The 25563-nt window shown below is 39.6% G+C and overlaps 1 protein-coding gene across 3 annotated transcripts in view; it reads left to right on the forward strand.

Moving 5' to 3' along the window:
* Positions 1 to 376: 376 nt before the first annotated feature.
* The window catches only part of DCAF1 (DDB1 and CUL4 associated factor 1), a 69772-nt gene continuing 44585 nt past the window's right edge, over positions 377 to 25563 (forward strand). The window contains exons 1-5 of one of the 3 annotated variants that reach the window (XM_045530110.1): positions 377 to 550; positions 8745 to 8862; positions 16788 to 16864; positions 18985 to 19058; positions 21414 to 21527. In XM_045530110.1, coding sequence (XP_045386066.1) covers positions 8753 to 8862; positions 16788 to 16864; positions 18985 to 19058; positions 21414 to 21527 — 375 coding nt within the window. In that variant the 5' untranslated portion in view covers positions 377 to 550; positions 8745 to 8752. The remainder of the gene's footprint in view (positions 551 to 8744; positions 8863 to 16787; positions 16865 to 18984; positions 19059 to 21413; positions 21528 to 25563) is intronic. The other 2 variants (XM_045530108.1, XM_045530109.1) reach the window with 2 other exon arrangements.

Genomic DNA, 25563 nt, shown 5'->3' on the forward strand with positions numbered 1-25563 from the left:
GCAATGGGAGAATAAAACAGAGGCTCTCTGCTGACACACATGGAGAATAAAGCGCTAAGACGGTATCAAGCTGTTATAGTTCTATCTTGGAACGATCCGAACCCTCACTTATCGCTTTTCGCTTCCGCCTCCCAAAGCAGCCAATGAGTACAGTACAATGACCAGTTTGCGGTCAACCAAAGAACTACAGATCCCCGAAGTCAATGCGCGGGGCCAAGTGCGCATGCGTCAACCAGGCCCTTATTGGCCCCGCCCCTAGACGCGGAACTTCATTTCCCAGGCGTCCCCGGGGCTCTTGATTTTCCTCTGCTTGAGCCGGCGTTCTCCTCCCGCCATCGGCTCGCGATCCTCGCGCCAAGCCAGCGCGCGCGCGCGCGCGCGGGGCACGTAGCATGCGAGTGACGCATAATATGTGGGCCGCCCAGGAGCCGTGGTCGCGCTGTGTGTGTGTGTGAGTGAGGGAGAGTGAGTGCGGGACCTGAGGCGGTGTGTGTGAGCTGTGGCCGCTGGCGGGGTCGGGGGGAGGGTAGCGGCGGAGCCGCTCGGGAAGGTGAGTTGGGTAAGGAGGGAGATGGCTCTCCGGCAGGGGAGCGAGGAGACAGGGCGCGCAGCTGGCCAGGCGGGAGAGTGGGCGCCGGGCTGGGGGAGGGGCGGCACCTGCTTGGACTGCCGGCGGGGAGGGGGCGGGCCGGCGGGGAGGCTGGGCCCGAGGCCTGACAGGACTTTCCCTGCTCCTGATTCCTTTCCCGGGGGCGGGGCCTCTACGTTCTTCCTCCAGTCCCCAAGAGAAGCTTCCCGAGAGTAACTCTTCCGCCCGGAGTGGGGGGCGGGGTGTGTCCGCCCTTACCTGAAGGAGGGGCCCCTTTCATTTTCCTTGTCACCTTTTTCCTTCCAGTCCTTCCAGTCTCCGTTCCGTACGGACTGGGGGGCTCCATCTTCCCTGCCGTACAGCGGCCCCCTTCCCGGACTGTATCTCCGCCTCCAGCCCCAGTCACCTGGGCGGGCTCTCCCCTCCCTCGGCCTCGTGCCATCTCTCCCCGCACCCGCCCCGCTCTTGGACTGGGCGATGGAGGCGGAGCTTTCCAGGCACTCCTCCCACCTTCAAGAAGGAGGTGGAGAGAGAGGTGTGGCGGTCTCTCACCGTGTAGCCCAAACCTTAAGAGTGCCCGCCAAATTTCCCGGGAATCTATTTCTGTGGGTTATAGTAGTTTTCAACTAGGATGTCAGAGGCGTTTGCTTAACTCCATCTCTTCCTAGACTGTTTCTTTTTCGCTTACTCTTATTGAAGTAGTAGCGCTCTGATTTTCCGTTTGTTCAGGAAATAGTTTTGGAGTGTTTCTAAGTAGTTTTTGAGTCGTACATGACTCTTGTGTACGTCATGTTGGTCTTAGTTTTTCCTTACTCTTTTCAGTGAAGCCTTTTAATTAGTTTTCTTGTTTCAGTTATTAATTTGTATTAGCATCTTCATGTTCTAAACGCATTGTTAATGTATAGAGTGAGAGGTTCATTGCAGTGTCATCCTGAATTTTCTTATTCCTGTTTACCGGAGTTTACCTTTAAGGTTTATGTAAGTGTGTATATTTAGACTTTAGGAATCGACTTAATATTTTTCTGCTTGATGCTGTGAAGATTTGGGCTTTGTATATAGCAGTTATTCATCACCCATTTTTGAGTGGTGATACATTTTTGGATGTTAAGGAGATAATAGAGAATTTAAAGAAGGTAGGAAAATCATTTTGTGCTCAGCATTTCTTGGGTAGTTGCTGAGCACAGTGTTTTACTCTTCTGCCTGTTGTACAGTTTTTAAATTTAATGAAGAATCTCATAGAATGAACCACATAATAGTTTGATTAGAATTGGTTTATTACCCATGTTCTTGTGTTGTTTTGGTAAAGAATATGGTCATGGACAGTAATAGAAAGTTACTACAGTATATGTGATCTCATATGTCATAGTAATTGAGTAAATTTTATGCTTTTTTTTCTTTCGAGACTGTCACTAAGGCTAGAGTGCAGTGGCATCATCATAGCTCACTGCAATCTCAAACTACAGGGCTCTAGCAATCCTTCTGCCTCAGTCTCTGGAGTAGCTGGGACTACAGGTGCCTGAAAAATGCCCGACTAATTTTTTCTATTTTTGGTAGAGACAGGGTCTTGCTCTTGCTCAGGCTGGTCTCGAACACCTAAGCTCAAGGGATCCTCCAGCCTCGGCCTCCCAGAGTCCTGGGATGATAGGTGTGAACTACTGTGCCTGGCCTATTAAGTAAATTTTTACTTGAAGCTCTAAATTTGGATTTTTTCCCATTTTTTTTGTAAGAATGTTTACAGATGTTTGTTTTAGGATTGTAACCATCTTAAAAGATCTGTCTTTAACGTTGGTTTTAGGCTTTGGGATAGTTTCTGCTGAATGGGCCATTCAGTATTGTGTATTAAAAAAGAAGAGAACATATTTTATGGTTTAATTAAAAAGTTATAAAAGGTTACTTAGCTCAAAATAGTGGAAAAATGGCAGACATGGAATAAAAAAGTATAGTGAGAAATCTCTTATGTTTATTCTACATTAAGTCAGTTACCTGCCATAATGTAATAGATGTTATCTCTTTCCTATGTATTCTTCCAGGCTTATTTTATTCCTGGAATAAATATGAGTATACACACACCCACCACCCTTTTTTATTCACAAAAGTAGCCTGTTACATGCAAAGATCTGCACTTTGCTTATCTCACTTGCTATTTGGTCCAAATTAGTTAAGGAAATGCTTCTTTTTTTCAACTTTTTATTATGAAAATTTTCAAACATAAAAAAAGTTGAAAGAATAGTAAAATGAACACTTGGCTATTCAGATTTAACAATTGTTAATATTTTGCCTTATTTTCTCTATGTGTGTGGTATGTGTTTACTTTGTGGAATCATTTGAAAATTAAGCTGCAGGCACATTACCTCTAAATACTTTGGCAGGCATTCTTTAGGATAAGGAAATTTTACATATATATATTTTTAAGGCTTTATATTTTCCATTGTATCAACAATTTTATTATTTAAACCCTTACAACAACCATTTCCATCTTACAGATAAGGAAATTGAAATTTGGAGAAATTAAATAACCAAGATCTCACAGGTATGTCAGCAGAGTTAACGTTTGAGTCTTTAAAACCCTTTTATTCCAAGTGTCAATTGCTTGGTCTTGGGGAACTCTGTGAGTCACTTTCCTCATCTGTAAAAAAGGGCAGGATGATTGTGAAAATTCAGAATAATGTAAGTACAGTAAATTACTTAGCTCAGTGTCCCATTTTACATATTCACTAATTGGTAACTATTGTGTCACTGTTGGACAGGCCATAATTTCTTGATACCACTCAAAGAACTCACTTTAAAACATGGTGGATTGAATAATGCACCCTCACTGTCTTGAGCATAACAAGATGACTTGACTGCACCTTTTACATTTTGTATTAATACATTTTTTCGTTGACAGTAACATGAATTAGCATTGACATTATTATTTTAGTCTATTGTCAGTTTATATTTTTCCCGGGCAACTGGTTATTCCCAAAGTTATCATTTTCTTCAGACATAGATTAATTCGAAGTTCTGAAAATGATACTAGAAGTATATATGTATATGTTTCTAAGTTGAACTGTGAAATTTTAGTGTTTTAATGCCCTTGCATTGACCTTTAGTAGAGGTAGTATTTTCTTTAAATTGTGCCTTCATGTGCTCTACAAGGCTGATTGCTTAAGATATCCAAGAGGCATTCCCTCCTGAACCAGTTTTTTTCCCATTTAAATTTCCAATTAAAAAAAATTGTGATAAATTTACATAACATAAAATTAACTACTAACCATTTTAAAGTGTATAAATCAATGGCATTTAGTAGATTAACAATGTTGTGCAACCATCTCTTTCTAGTTCAGGATATTTTCATCACCTCCAAAGGAAACCTTATACTTATTTAATAGTCACTCCCCATTTCCCTCTCCCCTAATCCCCTGGCAACCACTAGTTTGCTTTCTGTGTATGGATTTACGTATTCTCAATGTTTCATATAAATGGAACCATCCATATAATACGTGACCTTTTGTGTCTGGCTTCTTTCGTTTAACATTATTATTATTATTATTATTTTTTTAGAGACAGAGTCTCACTCTGTTGCCCAGGCTAGAGTGCTGTGGCCTCAGCCTGGCTCACAGCAACCTCAAGCTTCTGGGCTCGAGGGATCCTTCATGCCTATAGTCATGTGCCACCATGCCCAACTAATTTTTTCTATATATTTTTAGTTGTCCAGCTAATTTCTTTCTATTTTTAGTAGAGACAGGGTCTCGCTCTTGCTCAGGCTGGTCTTGAACTCCTGACCGCAAGTGATTCTCCCACCTAGGCCTCCCAGAGTGCTAGGATTACAAGCCTGAGCTACTGGGCCCAGCCTCATTTGATATTATTTTTAAAGTTTGTCTACATCTATAGCATGTATCAATATTTAATTTCTGTGGTTGAATATTACATTGTATGAATATACCACATTTTTATCCATTCATCCTATGATAGATATTTGGATTGTTTCCATCGTTTGGCTTTTGTGAATAATGCTGCTATGAACTTTTGTGTACAAGTGTTTGCCCATTTTCAGTTCTTTTGGGTATATACCTAGTAGTGGAATTGCTAGGTCATATGGTAATTCTATATTTAACTTTAAAAACACAACTTTTTGCTGCTGTGCTATTGTGTATTCCTACCAGCAGTGTACATTCCAGTTTTTCTGCATCCTTGCCAACGCTTGTATTTTCTGATTTTTTGATGGTAGTCATCTTAGCAGATATGAAGTGGTATCTCACTGTGGCTTTGATTTGCACTTCTGTAGTGACTAATGATGTTGAGTATCTTTTCATGTGTTTTTTGGCCGTTTGTATATCTTTGGAGAAATGTGTATTCAAGTCCATTGCCCTCTTTAAAATTTTTAATTTAATTATTATGGGTAGATAATAGTTGTATATCTTTATAGGGTACGTGTGATGTTTTGATACAGGCATACAATGTGAATTAATTAAATCAGGTTAATTGGGGTATTCATCACCAAAATGATAAATTCATCAGGCATTTATCATTTCTTTGTGTTACAACATTCTAATTCCACTCTTAGTTATTTTAAAGTATACCCTAACTTACTGTTGATTATAGTCACTTTGTTGTGCTGTCAAATATTGTTCATTCTGTCTAACTATGTAACTGAATTTTGCACCCATTAACCACGCGCAATGTATTCCCCACTCCCTTCCCAGCCTCTGGTAGCCATCATTCTACTCTTTCTCCATGAGATCAATTGTTTTTAATATTTAGCTTCTACATAGAAATGAGAACACGTGAGATTTATCTTTCTGTGCTTCTGTTGCCCGTTATTAATTGGCTTGTCTCTTTGTTGTTGAATTGTAAGAGTTCTTCATATATTCTGGATACTAGATCCTTATATATGATTGCAAATATTTTTCTCCCATTGTTTAGGTGGTTTTTTCACTTTCTTGATAATGTTCTTTAATATATGGAAGTTTTAAATTTTGAAGTCCAGTTTATCTGTCTGTTCTTTTGTTGCTTATGCTTTTGGTGTCATAACTAAGAATCCATTGCCAAATCCAAGGTCAGGAAGATTTACTACTATGAATCTGATAGTTTAAGCTCTTACATTTAGGTCTCTGATTAATTTTGAGTTAATTTTTGCATATGATGTGAGGCAGGGAGCCAACTTCATTCTTTTGCATGATGATATCCAATTGTCTCAGCACCACTTGTTGAAAAGACTATTTTTCTATTGGAATGGTCTTGAGACCCTTGTTAAAATTGATTATAAATGTAAAGGCTTATTTCTTTCAATTCTATTATATTTGTCTATATGTTGATCCTTACACTAGTACCACACTTTCAATTACTGTAGGTTTGTAGTAAGTTTTGAAACCAGAGGTATGAGTTCTCCAACTTTGTTTTTTTAGTTCTGGATTCTTGTGCTATTCAGGGTCCTTTGTAATTATGTATGAGTTTTAGAATTAGCATTTCCATTTCTGTTTTAAGGTCATTGGGGTTTTGATAGGGATTGCATCGAATTTGTAGACCACTTTGGAGAATATTACCATCTTAATATTAAGTCTTCTAATTCATGAACACAGAATGTCTTTCCATGTATTTGGGTCATCTTTAATTTACCCCAGCAATGTTTTAAAGTTTTCAGTGTACAAGTGTTTTTTTTTTTTTTTGAGACAGAGTCTCACTCTGTTGCCCGGGCTAGAGTGCCGTGGTGTCAGCCTAGCTCACAGCAACCTGAAACTCCTGGGCTCAAGTAATCCTTCTGCCTCAGCCTCCCGACTACAGGCATGTGCCACCATGCCCGGCTAATTTAGCCTATATATTTTTAGTTGTCCAGATAATTTCTTTCTATTTTTTTTGTAGAGACGGGGTCTTGCTCTTGCTCAGGCTGGTCTCGAACTCCTGGGCTCAAATGATCCGCCTGCCTCGGCCTCCCAGAGAGCTAGGATTACAGGCGTGAGCCACTATGCCCGGCCTGGATTCTTTAGAATTTTCTGTATACAGGATTATGTCATTATATCTTTTTCTTGCCTAATTGGGTTGGCTAGAACTCAGTACAGTGCTTAATAGAAATGGCAACAGTGAGCATTTTTGCCTTGTTTCTGATTTATACTCACCATTGAGTATAATGTTAGTTGTGGGTTTTTTGTAATGTCCTTGACCATGTTGTGGAAGTTCTCTTTTGTTTCTAGTTTATTGAGTGGTTGTTTTTGTTCGTTTTTTGAGATGGTGTTTCTCTTTTGCCCAGGCTAGAGTGTAATGGTGTCATCATAGCTCACTTCAACCTCAGATTCCTGGGCTCAAGCAATCCTCCTGCCTCAGCCTCCCAAGTAGCTGGTATTACAGGTGTGTGCCACCATGGTTGGCTAATTTTTGTATTTTTTATAGAGACAGAGTCTCGCTATATTGTTCAGGCAGATCTCAAACTCCTGGCCTCCTGAAGTGCTAGGATTATAGGTGTGAGCCACCACACTTTGCCTATGAGTGTTTTTATCACAAAAGGCTGTTGAATTTTGTCAAATATGTTTTCTGCATCAATCATGTTTTTTTTTCCTTCTTTCTATTAATGTGGTGTAACCTGAGTTTTCTCTAGTTAAGGTCAGAGTCGATAGTGCCTATCACACCTGCAGTGTTTCCTTTTTGTGACTTCGGTTAGAATGTCTGAAAATGTGACTGCTTCTCTATAGAAAAGAAGCCTTTTGATTTTGTTCTTTTTAGGGAGTGGGGGTGGGGCACATATTTTTATTTGGAGTTATGAGTAGCCCAGGTGACAGGAATCCTTACTAACTATTGGAATTCCCTTACTTTATTAAAATATAAATTTTGCATTTTAGAGAATTGTTGTTATCTTCTTTTACATATATTTCTTTTGGGCTTATGGTAGATATCATTAGAACAGTTATTAATAATCTTACCTCAGCTAGTAGTCCCTTTCTGGTATGAAACTTTTTATAGAATGGTTGCTATTTCTATGAAAATAAACATTTTGAATGGCAGGATCTGACATTTTGATCCTAAGGCTAATTTCCTGGAAGTTGATGATGTAAATCAAACATTTGAGTCTCATCCCGTTTGGAGCCCCTTATAAACCTCTGCCATGTGAATGTCTTATTTGGTTCCTCCAAAGCCCATCTCAGCTCCCTGTCCTATATCTCTGGGCTGACCACTCAACCCAGCAACTTATCTTCCTTCCAGGAAATTATCTGTGAGAGGTTGGGAAGGCTGAAGGATAAATGGGTTTATAGTATTCCTTTCCAACTTTCATGCTAGCAATGATACCTACTTAATTTCTTGGCCTTTTGTTAAGAATTAACAGGAATGTGCCATTTATCTTTTTTTTTTGAAACAGAGTCTCACTCTGTTGCCCGGGCTAGAGTGCCGTGGCATCAGCCTAGCTCACAGCAACCTCAAACTCCTGGGCTCAAGCGATCCTCCTGCCTCAGCCTCCTGAGTAGCTGGGACTACAGGCATGTGCCACTGTGCCCGGCTAATTTTTCTATATATATACTTTTAGCTGTCCATATAATTTCTTTCTATATTTAGTAGAGACAGGGTCTCGCTCTTGCTCAGGCTGGTCTCGAACTCCTGACCTAGAGCTATCCTCCTGCCTCGGCCTCCTGCCTCGGCTTCCCAGAGTGCCAGGATTACAGGTGTGAGCCACTACGCCCAGCCTGCCATTTATCTTTAATAGCACTTTCCCCAAAGACTAGCAAGAGCAAAAGATTTTTGGGAGTAGTTTTTGCCACATTTTGTATTAAAAAAAATATAACCTCAAAGTTTCGGACCTGAAAGATCTAGCTCTGGGATTATTGTACGTAGGTAAATGCATTTGTGATGAGAGAAAGGGATCATAGCTTTTGTCTGATTCTCAAAGGGGTTTCCGGAAAGGTTAAGAATCACCATTTTGATACAGCTTTCTGCCTCATTTGATAGCTGAGGCTGAGAAAGGTGAAAGGGCTTGTTTTCATCATGACTTGATGAATATTTAGGCCTGATTAGTATTTACAGTCACCCACTGTACTACACATAAAATTATCTGAAGGGTTCAAAGGTTAAATTTCCCTTTTTAATTATTTCCCTTGCTTACTCATCCCTTTTCTATCCCCTCCTCAATTTTATTTGCCTGTGTTCATTTATTGGTTTATTTTTTGTTTGTTTGTTTGTTTTGCTTCCTTAGGCTAAGCCATGACTACTGTAGTGGTACATGTGGACTCCAAAGCCGAGCTCACTACCCTGCTGGAGCAGTGGGAAAAGGAGCATGGCAGTGGGCAGGATATGGTACCTATCCTTACCAGGTATGAATAATTAAGGTATTTTTTTTTTAACTAGTTTAATAAAAAACCTCATATACTAGTTTGGTTTTTTTTTTAAATACAAAAAACTAGTTTAATAAAAGTAAAAATTAGTGTGGAGAATAGTATAGAAACACTTTTACCTTGACTGAATTCTTTTTTTTTGAGACAGAGTCTTGATCTGTTGCCTGGGCTAGAGTGCTGTGGCGTCAGCCTAGCTCACAGCAACCTCAAACTCCTGGGCTTAAGCAATCCTTCTGCCTCAGCCTCCCAAGTAGCTGGGACTACAGGCATGTGCCACCATGCCTGGCTAATTTTTCTATATATATGTTTTTAGCTGTCTATACAATTTCTTTCTATTTTTAGTAGAGACGGGGTCTTGCTCTTGCTCAGGCTGGTCTCGAACTCCTGACCTCAAGCGATCCTCCCACCTTGGCCTCCCAGGGTTCTAGGATTACAGGTGTGAGCCACCGCCCCCAGATACCTTGACTGAATTCTAAATCCATTTTTTTCTTCTCTTAGAACTAGTCTTTATCTCCATACTTCTTCTTCTTCTTTTTTTTTTTTTTTTTGAGACACAGTCTTGCTCTGTTGCCCAGGCTAGAGTGCCGTGGCTGTGGTGTCAGCGTAGCTCACAGCAACCTCAAACTCCTGGGCTCAAGCAATCCTCCTGCCTCAGCCTGTCTCCTGAATAGCTAGGATTATAGGGACACACCACGCCTGGCTAATTTTTTCTATTTTCAGTAGAGATGGGGTCTTGCTCTTGCTCAGGCTGGTCTTGAACTCCAGAGCTCAAGCAATCCTCCTTCCTTGACCCCCCAGAGTGCTAGGATTACAGGCGTGAGCCCCATGCCTATCCCATCTCCCTACTTCTTAAAGCTCTTTGATTTTCTTACTTTTCCTCTCAGGCCCTTTGTCCTCATTCTCCTTCATAGGTTCTTCTCTTGTATGTTTCTTAACCTCAGGCTTTTATTTGTGGTTCTCTTCTCTTTCTCTCTCTCTCTCTTTTTTTAAAGTAATTTTTCTCTCTTTACCCTAAATATTCTACCTAGATAGTTCATTCCTGTCCATGATTTCAGCCATTATCCTGTGTTAAGTTTTTAATCTCTATTTCTACTTCAGACCCTCCTTTTTAAAAATTTCAGGCTCATTTCTCAGCTGCTTGGTGTGTATATCTTTACCTCTCTCTTCTGCAGACACCTGAAACATACCATGTCCAAATAGAGTTTATCATTTTCATCTCTATGTCCCTCGTCATTCACAACTTATGCTTTTTGTACTCTCTGCCTTGGATTTAAACGAAATGGTTTTAAGCTGAGAAATGGAAAGCCATCCTTTCTTATGTATTCTTCTACCAATATGTATCAGTTACTAACCCCTGGGAATTTCTGCTTCCTCCCTTGCCTCCTCGCCATCTCTACTACTGCTTCTTCAGAAGATACTGATCTTATCTTTACTGGCCCATTAGGCAGTGTGCCTTATGTCCCTGGCTCCAGTTTACCCTCTTTTAATATATCCAACCCCTTTTCTTTTTATCTTTTTTTTTGGTCTTTTCCTATTTTCTTCAACCCCTTGGTCAATTTGCAAGTCTGCCCCTTTACTGAGAGATTGTTCTTTCTCATACACAAGTCTGATTGTCATATTTCTCGTAATTCTTCTCTGACTCCCTTTTTCCTGCAGAGTAAAATGTAAAGTTTTTAGTGTGGCCTATGAGGTCATTTATGATGTGGCTCCTGCCTCTTTTTTCTGCCTCATAGGATTGGTCATCTTCTGTGAGGACTAGTATCGTATTTTTTAATATCTGCATGCTTTTACACTTGCTGTTTCTTTGGTCTGACATGCCTTTCCTTGACATGTCTGCTTGGCAAACTCCAGTCCTTTCAAGAAGTGGTTCAAGAATCATGTCTGTAAAACCTTCCCGGACTTTAGTTTTCCTAGGTAGATTTGGGCACCCCCCTTTATTTATTCTAATGCTCCTGTCATTCATAAATATGTATTATAAGTTTCCCCCATTATAACTCTTACCACATTGTACTATAATTGTTTTTTACACATATCTCCTCACTAAACTGTAAGTCACTTGAAGGCAGGAACTATGTCTATTGATTTTTTTGAATTTTATTTATTTATGTATTTATTATTGAGACAGGGTCTCTCTCTGTTGCCCCAGCTAGAGTGCAGTGGTGTCATAGCTCACTGCAACCTCAGACTCCTGGGCTCAAGCAAGCATCCTGACTCCACCTTCCAAGGAGCTGGGACTTGGGACTCCTGGCTAATTTTTTTTTTTTTTTTTAAAGAGACTTGCTCAGGCTGGATTCAAACTCCTAGGCTCAAGTGATCCCTGCCCCTCAGCCTCCCCAGTAGGTGGAACTATAGGCATGTGCCACTTACGGCTTAGGGGGACTGTTTTTTTTTTGGTGTTCTCCTCAAATAATGACTTTTCCACTGCCTGATACATAATAACTATATAGTGCATAATTTTACTGAATAAATGTGTCAAGAGAAAGGGAAAAGTAAAGGTTGGGGAGGGGTACTCTTGAGTTTTTTAAGGAGAAGGTCTGGACTATGGAGATCTTTAACATGTATGATACAGTGGTGAAAAAAACTTTGCTTATGCAGTGATTGCTTATTCTTTATAGAAAAAGAACTATGATATAAAAGTTTAAACGGGAATAAGTGCTTTGTTCCTAGTTGCTCTAGATATGTGGGGAACATGCGAAAGTACTGTTTTGTTTTTTTTTTAAGGGACAGGATTATTGCTGACTGGTGGAAACTGGATTTTAATTTGTAGAGGCATTGGAGATTAAGAACTGTTAAGAACAGTTAAACTATTCTTTTTTTTTTTTTTTTTTTTTGAGACAGAGTCTTGCTCTGTTGCTCGGACTAGAGTGAGTGCCGTGGCGTCAGCCTCGCTCACAGCAACCTCAAACTGCTGGGCTTAAGCGATCCTGCTGCCTCAGCCTCCCGAGTAGCTGGGACTACAGGCATGCGCCACCACGCCCGGCTAATTTTTTCTATATATATTTTTAGTTGGCCAGATAATTTCTTTTTATTTTTTAGTAGAGACGGGGTCTTGGTCTTGCTCAGGCTGGTCTCGAACTCCTGACCTCGAGCGATCCACCCGCCTCGGCCTCCCAGAGTGCTAGGATTACAGGCGTGAGCCACCACGCCCAGCCCTAAAACTATTAAATAAGATACTTGAAATGCTGCCACAGTGAATTTAAGAATCTAAATATTGGTGGTGTTAACATGTTTTTTATTGATGTAACTGTGAAAGGAGAAGAATGTCATTAATAGGGATAATGCTGTGGATTCATTTACTTAAGAAATATAGGCCGGGCGCGGTGTCTCACGCCTGTAATCCTAGCACTCTGGGAGGCCGAGGCAAGTGGATCGCTCGAGGTCAGGAGTTGGAGACCAGCCTGAGCAAGAGCGAGACCCCGTCTCTACTAAAAATAGAAAGAAATTATCTGGCCAACTAAAAATATATATAGAAAAAATTAGGCGGGCATGGTGGCGCATGCCTGTAGTCCTAGCTACTCGGGAGGCTGAGGCAGCAGGATCACTTAAGCCCAGGAGTTTGAGGTTGCTGTGAGCTGGGCTGACGCCATGGCACTCACTCTAGCTGGGCAACAGAGCGAGACTCTGTCTCAAAAAAAAAAAAAAAAAAAAAAAAAGAAATATATACTTTTTTTATTTTGAGACAGAGTCTCACTATGTCACCTAGGCTAGAGTGTCGTGGTGTCAGCCTCACTCACAGCAACCTCAAACTCCTGGGCTCAGGTGATCCTCCTGCTTCAGCCTCCGAAGTAGCTGGAACTACAGGCGCTTGCCACAACGTCCGCCTAATTTTAGTTGCCCAGCTAATTTTTTTTGATTTTTAGTAGAGACAGTCTCCCTCTTGCTAAGGCTGGTCTTGAACACCTGACCTCAAGTGATCCTCCTTCCTTGACCTCCTAGAGTGCTAGGATTACAGGCATGAGCCACCGCACCCAGGGAAGAAATGTTTTTTATTTTTTATTTTTTTTAAAACGTTCCAGAGAGGAACGGGTCAGTCTGCACGAGTTTAGAAAGACCAAGAAATATTTTTTGAGCATTATACTAAAAGTACTTAATGTTTTATTTTCAAAGTTATTTCACATGCATTATCATTTTTAGCCCTCAATTTTTTACTATGCTATGATACTCAGCAAAGCAAAGCCTAAAATAGAGGGGCACTGTCTTCGAGGAGATAACCACCTGGGAAGCAGCTAAGACTAACAGATAAGAAACAGTGCAGAGTAGTACAAAACAGCATATAATGAAATGCTAAATCAGGCAGTATAACTTGTAAATATTGTAGGGGTTGTGAGAATAGAAAGAACTTGAATGAGTCTTTTATTCACTTAATAAATATTTGAGGACCTCTTGTGTGTCAGACCTCAGTTTCCTCATTTGTTACTAAAAGTATCACTGAGAGCTGCATCAGTAAAGGAATAGTAATATTCAGAGCTAATTGCAAAAAACTGCATAGACAGGCAGTGGAAAGCTTAGGTTAGAATCTGGGTTTTGACTCCAATTCCAGTGGGCTTTTTAGTACTGGAGGCTGTAAATTTTCTTTGAAACAGGGCCTTGAGAGATGGTAGACTATAGCTGATGAAAAGCAGAGATACATAACTTTCTAGGAAAGCCAAAAAATATGACCAAAGGCCAGGTGCAGTGGCTCATGCCTATAATCCTGGCACTTTGGGGAGACCAGGGTGGGAGGATTGCTTGAGGCCAGGAGCTTGAGACCAGCCTGGGCAACATAGTGAGACACCATCTCTACAAAAAATAAAAAGTAAAAAAATAGCTTTGTGTGGTGGTATGCTCCTGTAGTCCCAGCCGTTGGGAATCTGAGGCAGGAGGATTGCTTGAGCCCAGGAGTTGGAGGTTGCTGTGAGCTAGGATGGCACCATTACACTCCAGCCTGGGCAACAGAGAGGGAACTTGTCTCTTAAAAAAAAAAAAGTGACTGAAAAAGGCATTGGAGGCAAAGGAACTGTGTCATATTTTTGGGGCAGTGAGGAAGTGGACCCTACCAGAGTGGAGGGCGAATGTAAGGTAGGAGTGGAAAATAAAGTTGTGTGGAGCAAGATCTTAAAAGATCTTTAAGGTTAGACAGGAAGTTTAGGAGACAGTAGGATGGATTCAAAGTATAGCTTGCTTTGTTTTAGACAGAGGCAACTTTCCTAACCCTCCAAACTGTGGATCTGTTAGTTTACTGGGTATTTTCTGAAGTACCGTCAGGTTTTTTTTCTTTTTTTGAGACGAAGTCTCACTGTGTTACCCAAGCTGGTCTCAAACTACTGGGCTCGAGCCCTTTTCCTGCCTCAGCTTCCCAAGTAGCTGGAACTACAGGCATGTGTCACTATGCCCAACTAATTTTTTATTTTTTAGAGATGAGGTCTGCTATGTTGCCCAGGTTGGTCTCAAACTCCTGGCCTCAAGCAGTACTCCCACCTCAGCCTTCTGAGTAGCTGGGATTATAGGCATGAGCCAACCATGCTCAGCCACTTACTCTTTCATTGACCGTTATTTTTATGATCTTCTGACAGTTTTCCTAAGAACAATAACATTTATTGGACTTTGATTTGATTCTGTTGAAGTGGTTGGCTTTGGGCCAAACAGTATGAGTTTAATCCAGATTCTGTGTTGTTTTTTTTTTTAAAGAGATGTGGTCTCGCTCTGTTGCTCAGCCTGGAGTGCAGCGGTGTAATTCTAGCTCACTGCAACCTGGGAATGCCTAGGCTCAGGCAATCCTGTCTCAGCTTCCCAAGTAGCTGGGACTACAGGTGCATACCACCATACTGGGCTTGTGTTTTTTTTTGTTGAGATGTAATTTATCTACTGTTAAGTACTCTGCTTAATGGATTCTTTCCTTGTAAAATCATCATCTAGATCAAATTATAGGACTTGAGCCCCAGAAGGCTCCCTCCTGCCCTCTCACGGTCAATATCCATCCTAAATTGTTTTTCCTATTTTTGATTCCCAGTTTTCATAATAACAATTAACATGTAAAATAGCTCTCACATGTCAGACTTTGTTCTAGTTAACTTAAACCCACGGAAACTCTGTAAGGTAGGGCTTATTATCCTCATTTTACAGGCACAGAGAGGTTAAATAACTTGACCAACATCTCACGGTTTATCAGGAGAGCTCTGATTTGAACTCCGGCCATCCACATTTTTAACTAATATGCTGTATTGCTATATTGCTTAGTTTCAACTGAGGATACCATTAATTCTAAATATATTTTGTGTGATTGTCTTTTGTGGCATTGACAATTTTCAGAACAGTAAAGGAAGAGAAAGCAGAAATAGTTTGAGGCTTGACCAGTGGGCCAAGAATTTTGCAGACAATTTAACCCTTAAGATTAGGAAATACAGTTTTGTGAAAATAATCATGTAAGAGAGTTTGACTTAGGACAGAGCATGTTAGATATTGGAGAGTGTGATAGCCTTGTATTTGATTATTATTAAAAAGTGAGTCTTGCTTAGAGTACTCAAAAAGTAATTTTTCTTGTTTTATAAAAGAACGCATGAATAAAAAAAAAGGATTATTGATGTATATGACAACACTGATGACTCTCAAAACATGCTAGGCAAAAGAAACTTGACATAAAAAGTGTGTAATTCCATTTATATGAAATTTTGGAACAAGATGGGTGTGCTGATGCATGTCTGTACTTCCAGCTACTCAGGAGGCTCAGTCAGGAGGATTGCTTGAGGCCAAGAGTTGGTGACTATATAATGTACTGTGATCACACCTATGAGTAGCCACTGCACTCCAGCCTGGACAACATAGTGAGACCCCTGTCCCTTAAAAAAAAAAAGTAAAAGAAAAGTTCTGGAACAGGCAAACCTCATCTGCAGTAAGAGAAAGCAGATGAATGGTTATTTGGCAGGAGTAAAAGCTTAGACGAGGGAAAGAACATTGCAAAGCTGAGGTAACAGCACTGTAACCCTGAAGTAGGAATGCACTTGGATTCTTTGAAAGGCAGTGACTGAAGCTTAATGAACGAGAGCTGGAGGAGTAGAAGAAGTGATCAGGAAGCAGGCACAAGCCAGATAATTGTAGGCCACGCTATTACTTGGGTTTAATTCAACATATTGTGGTAAGTCATTGGAAGTTGGAGAATGAATTATGTCAGATTAAGCATGCAAACAGGAAGCAAGGAGACTGGTGAAAAGGCTATTGGGAGTACTCCAGGCAGTTGATGATGGTGATCTGGATAAAGGTAGGGGTGGTTAAGATTTAAAGTGATGGGAGTCAGAAGGTATGTTGTAGATTGAGCTAACAGGAATTGTGGGAGAGGAGGAGAAAAGGAAGATTTTAATGATGACTGTTAGGTTTTTGACTTCTGAGGCAATGGTAGTGCTATTTTTTGAGGCAGAGAAAGTTTAGAGAGAAATAAGTTTGGGAGTGGAAATTGTTTTGTGATTTTTTTTTGTTTTGTTTTTTTGAGACAGAATCTCACTCTGTTCCCCTGGGTTAGAGTGCAGTGGTGTCATCATAGTTCATAGCAACCTCAAACTCCTGGGCTCAAGCGATCCTCCTGCCTCAGGCTCCCAAGTAGTTGGAACTGCAGACTTGAGCCACGACACCTGGCTAATTTTTCTATTTTTAGTAGAAATGGGGTCTCGCTCTTGCTCAGGGTGGTCTCAAACTCCTGAGATCAAGCGATCCTCTCAGCTTGGCCTCCCAGAGTGCTAGGATTACAGGTGTGCGCTACCGTGCCCAGCCTGTTTTATGAGGTATTTGTTTAGATCTTTATGTTCATCAGAAAAATAGCCTTGTTCCAACTTAGCTTTTATTTTACAACTTGACTGTTGAATTGAGTGTTGTAGGTGGTGGTGCGTTTTTCTGTACACTTGTCCAGAGTTGACCCCTTTTTCCCTTTGTGCTAGGATGTCTGAATTGATTGAAAAAGAAACTGAAGAATATCGTAAAGGGGATCCAGACCCATTTGATGATCGACATCCTGGTAAGACATGTGTACTCTTAAGCTTGGGTCTTTTTTTCTTATGAAAGAAAATTGCTAATAGGAGTATTTTTCGATCGAAATAGTATGTTCTGTGGTACGTTTTAAGACCTTTTATTTATTAAAATATTGCTCAAAGTGAGGCAGTCAGGAAAAATAAATTCCTGGAAAACTGAAATATTTGTGATATTTACAGATCAAATAGAACATAACTAACTTAAAGGAACTAAATTAATTAGGTTTACTTGAGTTAACTCAGTTGGTATGATTACAAAATCTTAAAAAGAGAAAAACGTTCTTCCTTTCTGACTTTTAAAACCATTAAACCAAAAGATGTTTTCCTCTGTGCCTTCATCTTTCTAACAATGGTGATCCTTTTATTGATGGAGAAATAACAGTTGAGAATGCATTCAGTACCTTGCTTTTAGTTAGGAAGTTGATATTTGGAACCTTAAATAATGAACAGACTTCATGATGTATGCTTTAGTGTCTTGATAGCTAAAATATGCTATCTTGTGTTAATTTGGTTTTATTCTGGCCCAATTAGAACAGTGACAATCCTACATGGTTTGGCATGGAATTTGCTATAATACACAGTTATGTGGGACTTGAGACTTTGCCATATTATGTTTTCTTTCAGGTAGTGGGTAAAGCTTAAGTCACATATGGGCCCATACTGCATATATACTCTAGCCAGGAGCAGTCCTTTGTGGAAAGGAGTCTGAAATTTTATGAGTGGAGAGATAGGACAAATGAGTGAGAGTTACAAGAATAAGAGCATTGTATATATTCACCTGAATGTTACAGGGATTATTGCTACTTCTCATACTTTTGTTTTCAAATGTAAGTAAGCTAGACATTTCAAATTGAGGGTCTAGTTGTTTATGCGATGTTACTTGCTGCTCTTGTCCTAGACATCCCTCCTTGTGACTAGAGAAATAGTCACTATTTAACCCACATCTTCAGTAAGGCAATCAGCACGAAGAAGTACAAAAGTGAATGTGAAATCACAAATGAAGTCAATGTATGGGATTATGAAAAACATTAAAAGAATTGATCATGCTTAGTATCATTGCCTTGGAAAGGATGAAATGGTAATGAGGAAGAAGGGAGAGACAGAGAATATACCTTTTTTTGGGTAGAAACTTATAAAGTAGTTTTTTCCTCCCTACCTCTTAATGTTAAGCAGTATTTGTCTTTGGCATAATTCTTTTAACAACAATAAAGATCTGAGTATCATTCATAAACAGCAAAAGTTAGATAATCTAAGGTCCTTGTTTGTTTTCTTTTTGTGAATTACTTTGGGATACTAATTACAGCTTGGTAAAAACTTCATGTCAGGCAGCTCACATCTTATCTTCATCCTATATTGTATACTTTGACACCATTTTTCACACTAATGCTCTGAAAGGAAATTAAATAGATGGTATCTGTTTTAAAAACAAACCAATAATTCTCCCAGTCATTAGTTAATTCTCTTACCTTTGAGCTGTGCAATGAGTAGATCCTAGGTCCCTGGCCTTCTTTCTTTCCACAAGAGTTAGGAAGTTAAGATGGCCAAGGTCATTGTATCTTTAGGGTTGGTGATTGTTTGGTGGGATTCACCCCCCGCCCCCACCCCATCCCTGCTCTGACCCAGGATGTCCTTACAGGTTTGAGGATGCATCTGCTGTTGTCATTGTAGTCAAAGGAGAAGTTGGACTTGGAGCCTATCTTCTCTAGGCCACCCATCAAAAGAAGTGTGTTTCCTACCTTTCTGTGGCTGGAAAGTCAGGGGTTTTCTTTCTCTTAGGCTCCTTTATGATTCTTTTGTAGACCTTGAATATCCGTAGTAATGCTGGTCTGGATCCAGTGCTCATTTAATTCAGTACTGCTGTGTAGACAATGTGCTAGGAGATGGGAAAACTAGAGAGCAGTGTCTCAGGTTTTTATATTGCCACTTTTAATTTTAAAGAATGTTTCTTATAAAGTCTAATCATCCATCACAAGAATCTTTTGTTCCTTTTTAATTTTGCTGGCATTTTATTAGTACTTATAACAACCCAGGTGCCTTTCCAGAGGACTAAGTCGCTTGGCTGGGATGACTTACTCATTCCTTTGTTCCTCCCCTCTTCTTTTGGTAGGTCGAGCTGATCCAGAGTGTATGCTGGGCCACTTGCTGAGAATACTCTTCAAGAATGATGATTTCATGAATGCAGTAGGTTTGCTTCTTACTTTTCTTCAGAGATTATCAGCAGATGCTGTACTGTTACTGTTTTTTGTAAATAGTTTGTTTTCTCCTCAGACCTTGGCAAAGTTGGGAGTAGATGGGTAGATTTTTTTGTTTGGGTATTGGTTCAGTTGAATTAGGAGTAATCAAGTCATGAGCTTTTTTCTTGCCTAAGTCCTGGTTGTGGCCAAAATGTTTTCTCTTTGGTGTATACTTTGTTGAGTTGAATATTGGTGAGGGCTTCCAAGGCATCTATGCTCATTCTTGGGCAGGGTGGTTTTGAGTTTGGGAATAGAAGAGTCCTCTTGCGTTCTTGAATGGAAAAATAAGAGTGATGCATATGGTATGATTCTGTACTGACACTGTGATGTGTGCATTGGGCACATAGAGGGATAGAAAGGTGCTTTCTCCGCATCTCAGGGTTGTTGTGAGGAGTAAATGAGAAAAAAAAAAATATATATATATATGTATTTCACTCACAGGTTACGAACATAGCAATTGCTTAATAAATTGTGGCTGTTAGGTTTGTGTGGGCTTTAGGGGTCTGTTTTCGGTTTAAATCCAGCTACACTGTTCACTGACAGTTTGATCTTTGGGCAAGTGCCTTAAGCCTCTTCAAGCTTTATTTTCTCCAAGGCTTATTTTCCTAATCTGTACAGTGGAGATAATAGCACAGTGATTTTTGTAATCCTTAAATGAAATTAAGCACAGAAAGTGCTTGGCAGATAACGAGAGCTCAGTGAGTATTAGGTATTATTATTGTCTGTATTGTATAGATTCCTAAATTTATTTTTGTATCACCAATGTGTCTTTTCAGCTTCAGATCACTTCCAACTGCCCTCTAGACATTCCCACCTGGGTAGGTTCCCCAGGCACCTTGAATTCCACATGTCTAACCATTTACTCCACAATCTGTTTCTCTTATTCTGTAGCTCAGTAATGATGTCCTTGTCTAGTCAACTAGATGGTATCCTTTACTCCTGCAAGCTCTCTTATTCAATGAACTTACAAGTGTTATTGTTCTCTCCCCCTTAAACTTCACAAATCCCTCCATTTCCTTCTGTCCTTTTTGCCAGACCTTAGTTTAGCTACTACCATCTCTCATTTGGTTACTGTAATAGCCTCTTAACTGGTTTGTTCTTGCCTTGTTCTGCTCTAATCCATTCTTCACTTTATAGCCCAGAAGTATTTCTAAAATGCATAAAGTGATTATGGTACCCTCTTGTTTAAAATCCATTAATGGTTTTCTATTGCCCTGAGGATAAATTTTAAATTCCTTATTTTGGTGTAAAAACCCAATCTGTCTCTGGACTATGTTCTCTGCAGCTTCAGTTCTTGCCCTTTGGCTTTCCTCTCCTCCTACTCTTTGTTAGCTACTCCCTACTTGTCCCTTCTGGCTTGGAATCTCTTCTCTTGAAGCCTTCTCTGATTCCTTTGTAGGGGTTGTGTGGCCTCCTAGGGGCTTACGCAGCATCCTGTACTCATGATATTATCTGTTTTCCCAACTGTCATCTCTGTTGGATTATGAACCCTTTGATGGTGGAACTGTGTCAGTAATTATTTACTATATATACCCAGCACAGAACATAGTACTGCTTAGTAGAGATCGGTAAATATTAGGTAAGTGTCAAACAAAACGTTTTGTTAAAACATATGTATGTGTAACTTACTATTAATATAAAATTCAAGTGTTTTATTAATCATCGTCAAGAATCTGAGGCTTCTCTTGCCCTGCTTGATACTTCTGAAAAAGTGTATATGGGGGAGAGGTGGTATCTTTGTGATACCCTTTGAGCTTAGTTTCTATGGTTGCTGAGTTGTTTTGGGGGGATTTGGCTTTAAACCTGCTGAAGAAATGTATGATATCATCATGGCTCAGCAGCATCATAACTTTATAATATTAAAGGTGTAAATTAGTAATTATTACCTACAGTCTTCTTTCATATCCTTTAAGAAAGTATTGGTGACTCATGCCTGTGATCCTAGCACTTTAGGAGGCTGAGGCAGGAGGATTGCTTGAGCTCAGGAGTTTGTGACCAGCCTGAGCAAGAGCAAGACCCTGTCTCTATAAAAAATGGAAAAATTAGCTGGCATGGTGGCACACGCCTGTAGTCCCAGCTCTTGGGAGGCTGAGGCAGGAGAATTTCACTTGAGCCCAGGAGTTTGAGGTTGCAGTGAGCTATGATGACACCGCTGTACTCTAGCCCTAGCAACAGAGCGAGACCCTGTCTCAAAAAAAAAAAAGAAAAGAAAAGAAAGTATTGGGAATATGTTAAAGATTTATTAGATGTCTTTAATTTGACTGGGTTGATTTTCAGATGAAAAGCATTTTTGTCTTTACAGCTGGTGAATGCATATGTGATGACAAGCCGAGAGCCCCCTTTAAACACTGCGGCTTGCAGACTCCTACTGGACATCATGCCAGGGCTGGAAACTGCTGTTGTCTTTCAAGAAAAGGTACTTACTAAAAAGAAAATTCATCATTTTAGTTTTTGATTGAATGGTGACCTGTTTAATTAGTCTTTGTTTTTAAAATAATTGTTACAGCTTTTTGTTATTCAAATAGTAATGTTATACAAATTTAAGAAATCCAGACAAGCAATAAGAAAAAATTAAAAATAGGTATTTTGATGAGTACTTGTTGCTTGGGTACTATATTATTTTTTAAAATCTTTTTTTCCTTAGAGATGGTCCTGCTCTGTCACTCAGGCTGGAGTACAGTGATGTGATCATAGCTCACTGTAACCTTGAACTCTTGGGCTCAAGTTATCCTCCCACCCCAGCATCCCAAGTAGCTGGGACAACAGGCATGTGCCACCATGCCCAGCCAATTTTTCTTGTTTTTTATAGAGAAAAACAACAACACAGGTGTCTCTCTGTGTTGCCCAGGCTGGTCTTGAACTCTTGGCCTCAAAGGTTCCTCTCGCCTCAGCCTCCTGAATTGCTGGGATTATAGGCATGAGCCTTTGTGCCTGGCTTTTTTTTTTTTTTTTTTAAATCCTAAGAACATGTGTTTTTAGAATAGATTTATAATTTCATCCAAACTCTTACACTTAACTATAATGCGACTTCCAGATTGTTTCAGAAGATTAAAATTTTAATATCTTTAAAAATAAAGCAAGCTATGTGTCATACCCAAGTCACAGCAAATTCTTAAAGCCGAGAGACAAAATATTTATATTACTTATAAAAATAGAGCAACTAATTTTTGACAGTTAAAATATACATGCATATTCACTATCAAATTAACATTTAGTCTTGAGTGGACTTTCCCAGTGACAAAGAATTTTGTATACTTTGAAAAGCCCGTTCTATTCTTGGTAATATTTAGTATTTGTTAGGGTGTGGACCTCACAAGGTTCTCATGGTGCTGGTTGGAGAAAGAATTCTCACACTAGGAGTTAGAATAGTTTTAGGAAAGAAAGTTTATTTTACTTTCTTGGGAAAGAGAGAGAGAGAGAGAGAGAAAGAAAAGAAGGGATATGGATATGACATGGCGCTGAAGAAATCAGTGGGAAATGCCAGCAGAGGAAAAGCTGCTTGGAGTTTTAAAGGGTAAAAATGGCTTTTTTTTTTCCTTTGCTTCAGGAGACTGATAACAGAAGCAGCAGCGAAGCTATTGCAGGTGTTTTTTATTTGTTTCTTTTCTCTGTGAGGCTGGGTTATTTGAGTCCTTGAAATCTGGTTTTTTGGGTAGGAACTGAGGCAGAGAGATCACACCCCTACTTGTCTGCCTAGGGCTCTTCAAGGCTGAGCAAGAACTTTTAAGAGATAACAAGTTAGGCTGGCAAAGTGGCTCACACCTATAATCCTAGCACTGTGGGAGGTCAAGGTGGGAAGTATCACTTGAGATCAGGAGTTTGAGACCACCCTGAGCAAGAGCGAGACCTCATCTCTACTAAAAATAGAAAAAAAATTAGCCAGGCTACTACAAATACAAAAAATTAGCTGGGCATGGTGGCAAGTGCCTGTAGTCCCAGCTGCTCAGGAGGCTGAGGCAGGAGGATTGCTTGGGCCCAGGAGTTTGAGGTTGCTGTGAGCTAGGCTGACGCCACAGCACTTTAATCTGGGCAACAGAGTGAGACTCAAAGAAAGGGCAGTTGTACTGTGAGTTTTGTCTTCACAGGGGCAATTATGTGCTGTGAGTTTATTTCTCTTACTTTCTGTTTGATAGTTTATTTTCCTCTGTTATGTTATTAGACCACCTTTCAGTATTTATTTAGTTAATATTTGAAGACCTGTTTTGTGCTAGGTACTAGGAATTTTTTGTCAGCAAGATGGGCGCTTACGTGCATGTATTTGTTTGGGGGTTGGCAGACACAAGTAAACTGATAATTTCAAATAAGAGTAAGTGCTACAAAGATAAGAAAATGTTAATTAGATAGTGACTATGCATGTATACTTCAACTATCAGAAATTAGTTGCTCTGTTTTTAGAAGTAATATAAATATTTTGTCTCTTAGCTTTAAGAATTTGCTGTGTGAATTGGGTATGCCACATAGCTCGCTTTATTTTTAAAAATATTAAAATTTTAATCTTCTTAAACAATCTGGAAGTCTTAATATAGTTAAGTATATGAATCAAATGAACTGGATATATATTTTTTTCTTTTTTATTATTTTAAATCTTCCTCCTTTTTTTCTTATTTATTGGATTTTTAAAAATTTAACTTTTAAGAAAATTTATGTTAATATTTATTACAGAACAGTTGTGCAGAAAACTAGTATTTTAGAGAATGAGATTGTAATTAATGTTATAATTTGCCATATTACATACAGATTAGATTTTAAAATCTTCAGTTAGCAGCCCCTGTGGGAGACCAGAACAGTCTATATCCTTGTCAAAAATATTTTTATTTTTTTTGAGACAGAGTCTTACTCTGTTGCCCGGGCTAGAGTGCCGTGGCGTCAGCCTAGCTCACAGCAACCTCAAACTCCTGGGCTCAAGCAATCCTTCTGCCTCAGCCTCCAGAGTAGCTGGGACTACAGGGATGTGCCACCATGCCCGGCTGATTTTTCTATATATACTTTTAGTTGTCCAGCTAATTTCTTTCTATTTTTAGTAGAGAAGGGGTCTCGCTCTTGCTCAGGCTGGTCTCAAACTTCTGACCTGGAGCTATCCTCTTGCCTCAGCCTCCCAAAGTGCTAGGATTACAGGCGTGAGCCATTGCGCCCAGCCTCAAAAATATTTTAATATGGATACTTTTGAAAATCAAGATGATAAAAGCAGCATTTGTGGCAATATATTTGTATACACAAGGTTTATAGAAGATTACAGATGATTTCACTGTGCTTTGTGAAATTTCCTGGTTGTTATTGTAGGAAAATTACCTCTGGTCCCTTACAGTTTCATCATTGTAGATCTACAAAGAAGCGAATGCCCTTTGGAGGTTAAAAACACTGATTAAAGGATATTATGATAATAAAGTTTTCTGCAAAACAGCTTTCTTGTTTCTAATTGATGATTTAATTAATAACTAATTTCTGTTAATTGGGAGAATTGACTTATTCAGTTGTGCATCAGATTGGAAATAAGATTGTCTTGAATCTAATGTCCTGGAGAACAGATTACAAACCTCTTTCACATTGTGTTAACTTTACCATTGGATTACATGATGATCTCTACTTTTTAGAAGTATTCTATGCAAATGCTGTTTTGATGTGAATCAATATTTCTTTTAAAAAAAAATTATAGCTTTTTAATTAGTGAGTCAGAAATCATTATTTCTAGACAGATTGGCTATTGGTGTTTCACAAAGCTATGATTAAGGCTTATTGCTCTAGACTGGGCACGGTGGGTCACACATGTCATCCTAGTGGTCTGGGAGACTGAGGTAGAAGGATTGCTTGAGTTCTGGAGTTTGAGACCAGTCTGAGCAACCCCGTCTCTACTAAAAAAAAAAAAAATAGAAAAATTAGCTGGGCGTGGTGGTTGCACCTATAGACCCAGCTATTCAGGAGGCTGAGGCAGGATGATCGCTTAAGCCCAGGAGTTGGAGGCTGTAGTGAAGCTGTGATGACACCACTGTACTCTACCCGGGCCGACAGAGCAAGACTCTGTCTCAAAAAAACAAAACAAAAAAACTTTATTGCTCTGGAGCAGTGTTTTTCAAATTTTGTGAATCATAGTAACACATTTTACATTTTTTTTTTTAAGAGACAGGGTATCACTCTGTCATGGGCTGCAGTGCAATGGTACAATAATAGCTTACTGCAGCCACCAACTCCTGGGCTCAATCCTCTCACTTCAGCCTCCTGAATAGCTAGGACTACAGGTCTGAGCTGTGAGCCACTGTGCCTAGCTAATTTTTCTTTTTCTTTTTTCTTTGCCATAAGTATTTCTGGTTGTTTCTTTTTTTTAAAGAGACAAGGTTTCACTATATTGCCACTGCACTTGGCCTCAATTTTACATTTATTTTTTACATTGCAACCCAGTTCATACATTAAATGTATGAAAAAGAACGTTCTTGAACAGTTTACTCCTACTTTGTACA

Source organism: Lemur catta, chromosome 18 (genome assembly GCF_020740605.2).
Source record: "Lemur catta isolate mLemCat1 chromosome 18, mLemCat1.pri, whole genome shotgun sequence".
NCBI lineage: Eukaryota > Metazoa > Chordata > Mammalia > Primates > Lemuridae > Lemur > Lemur catta.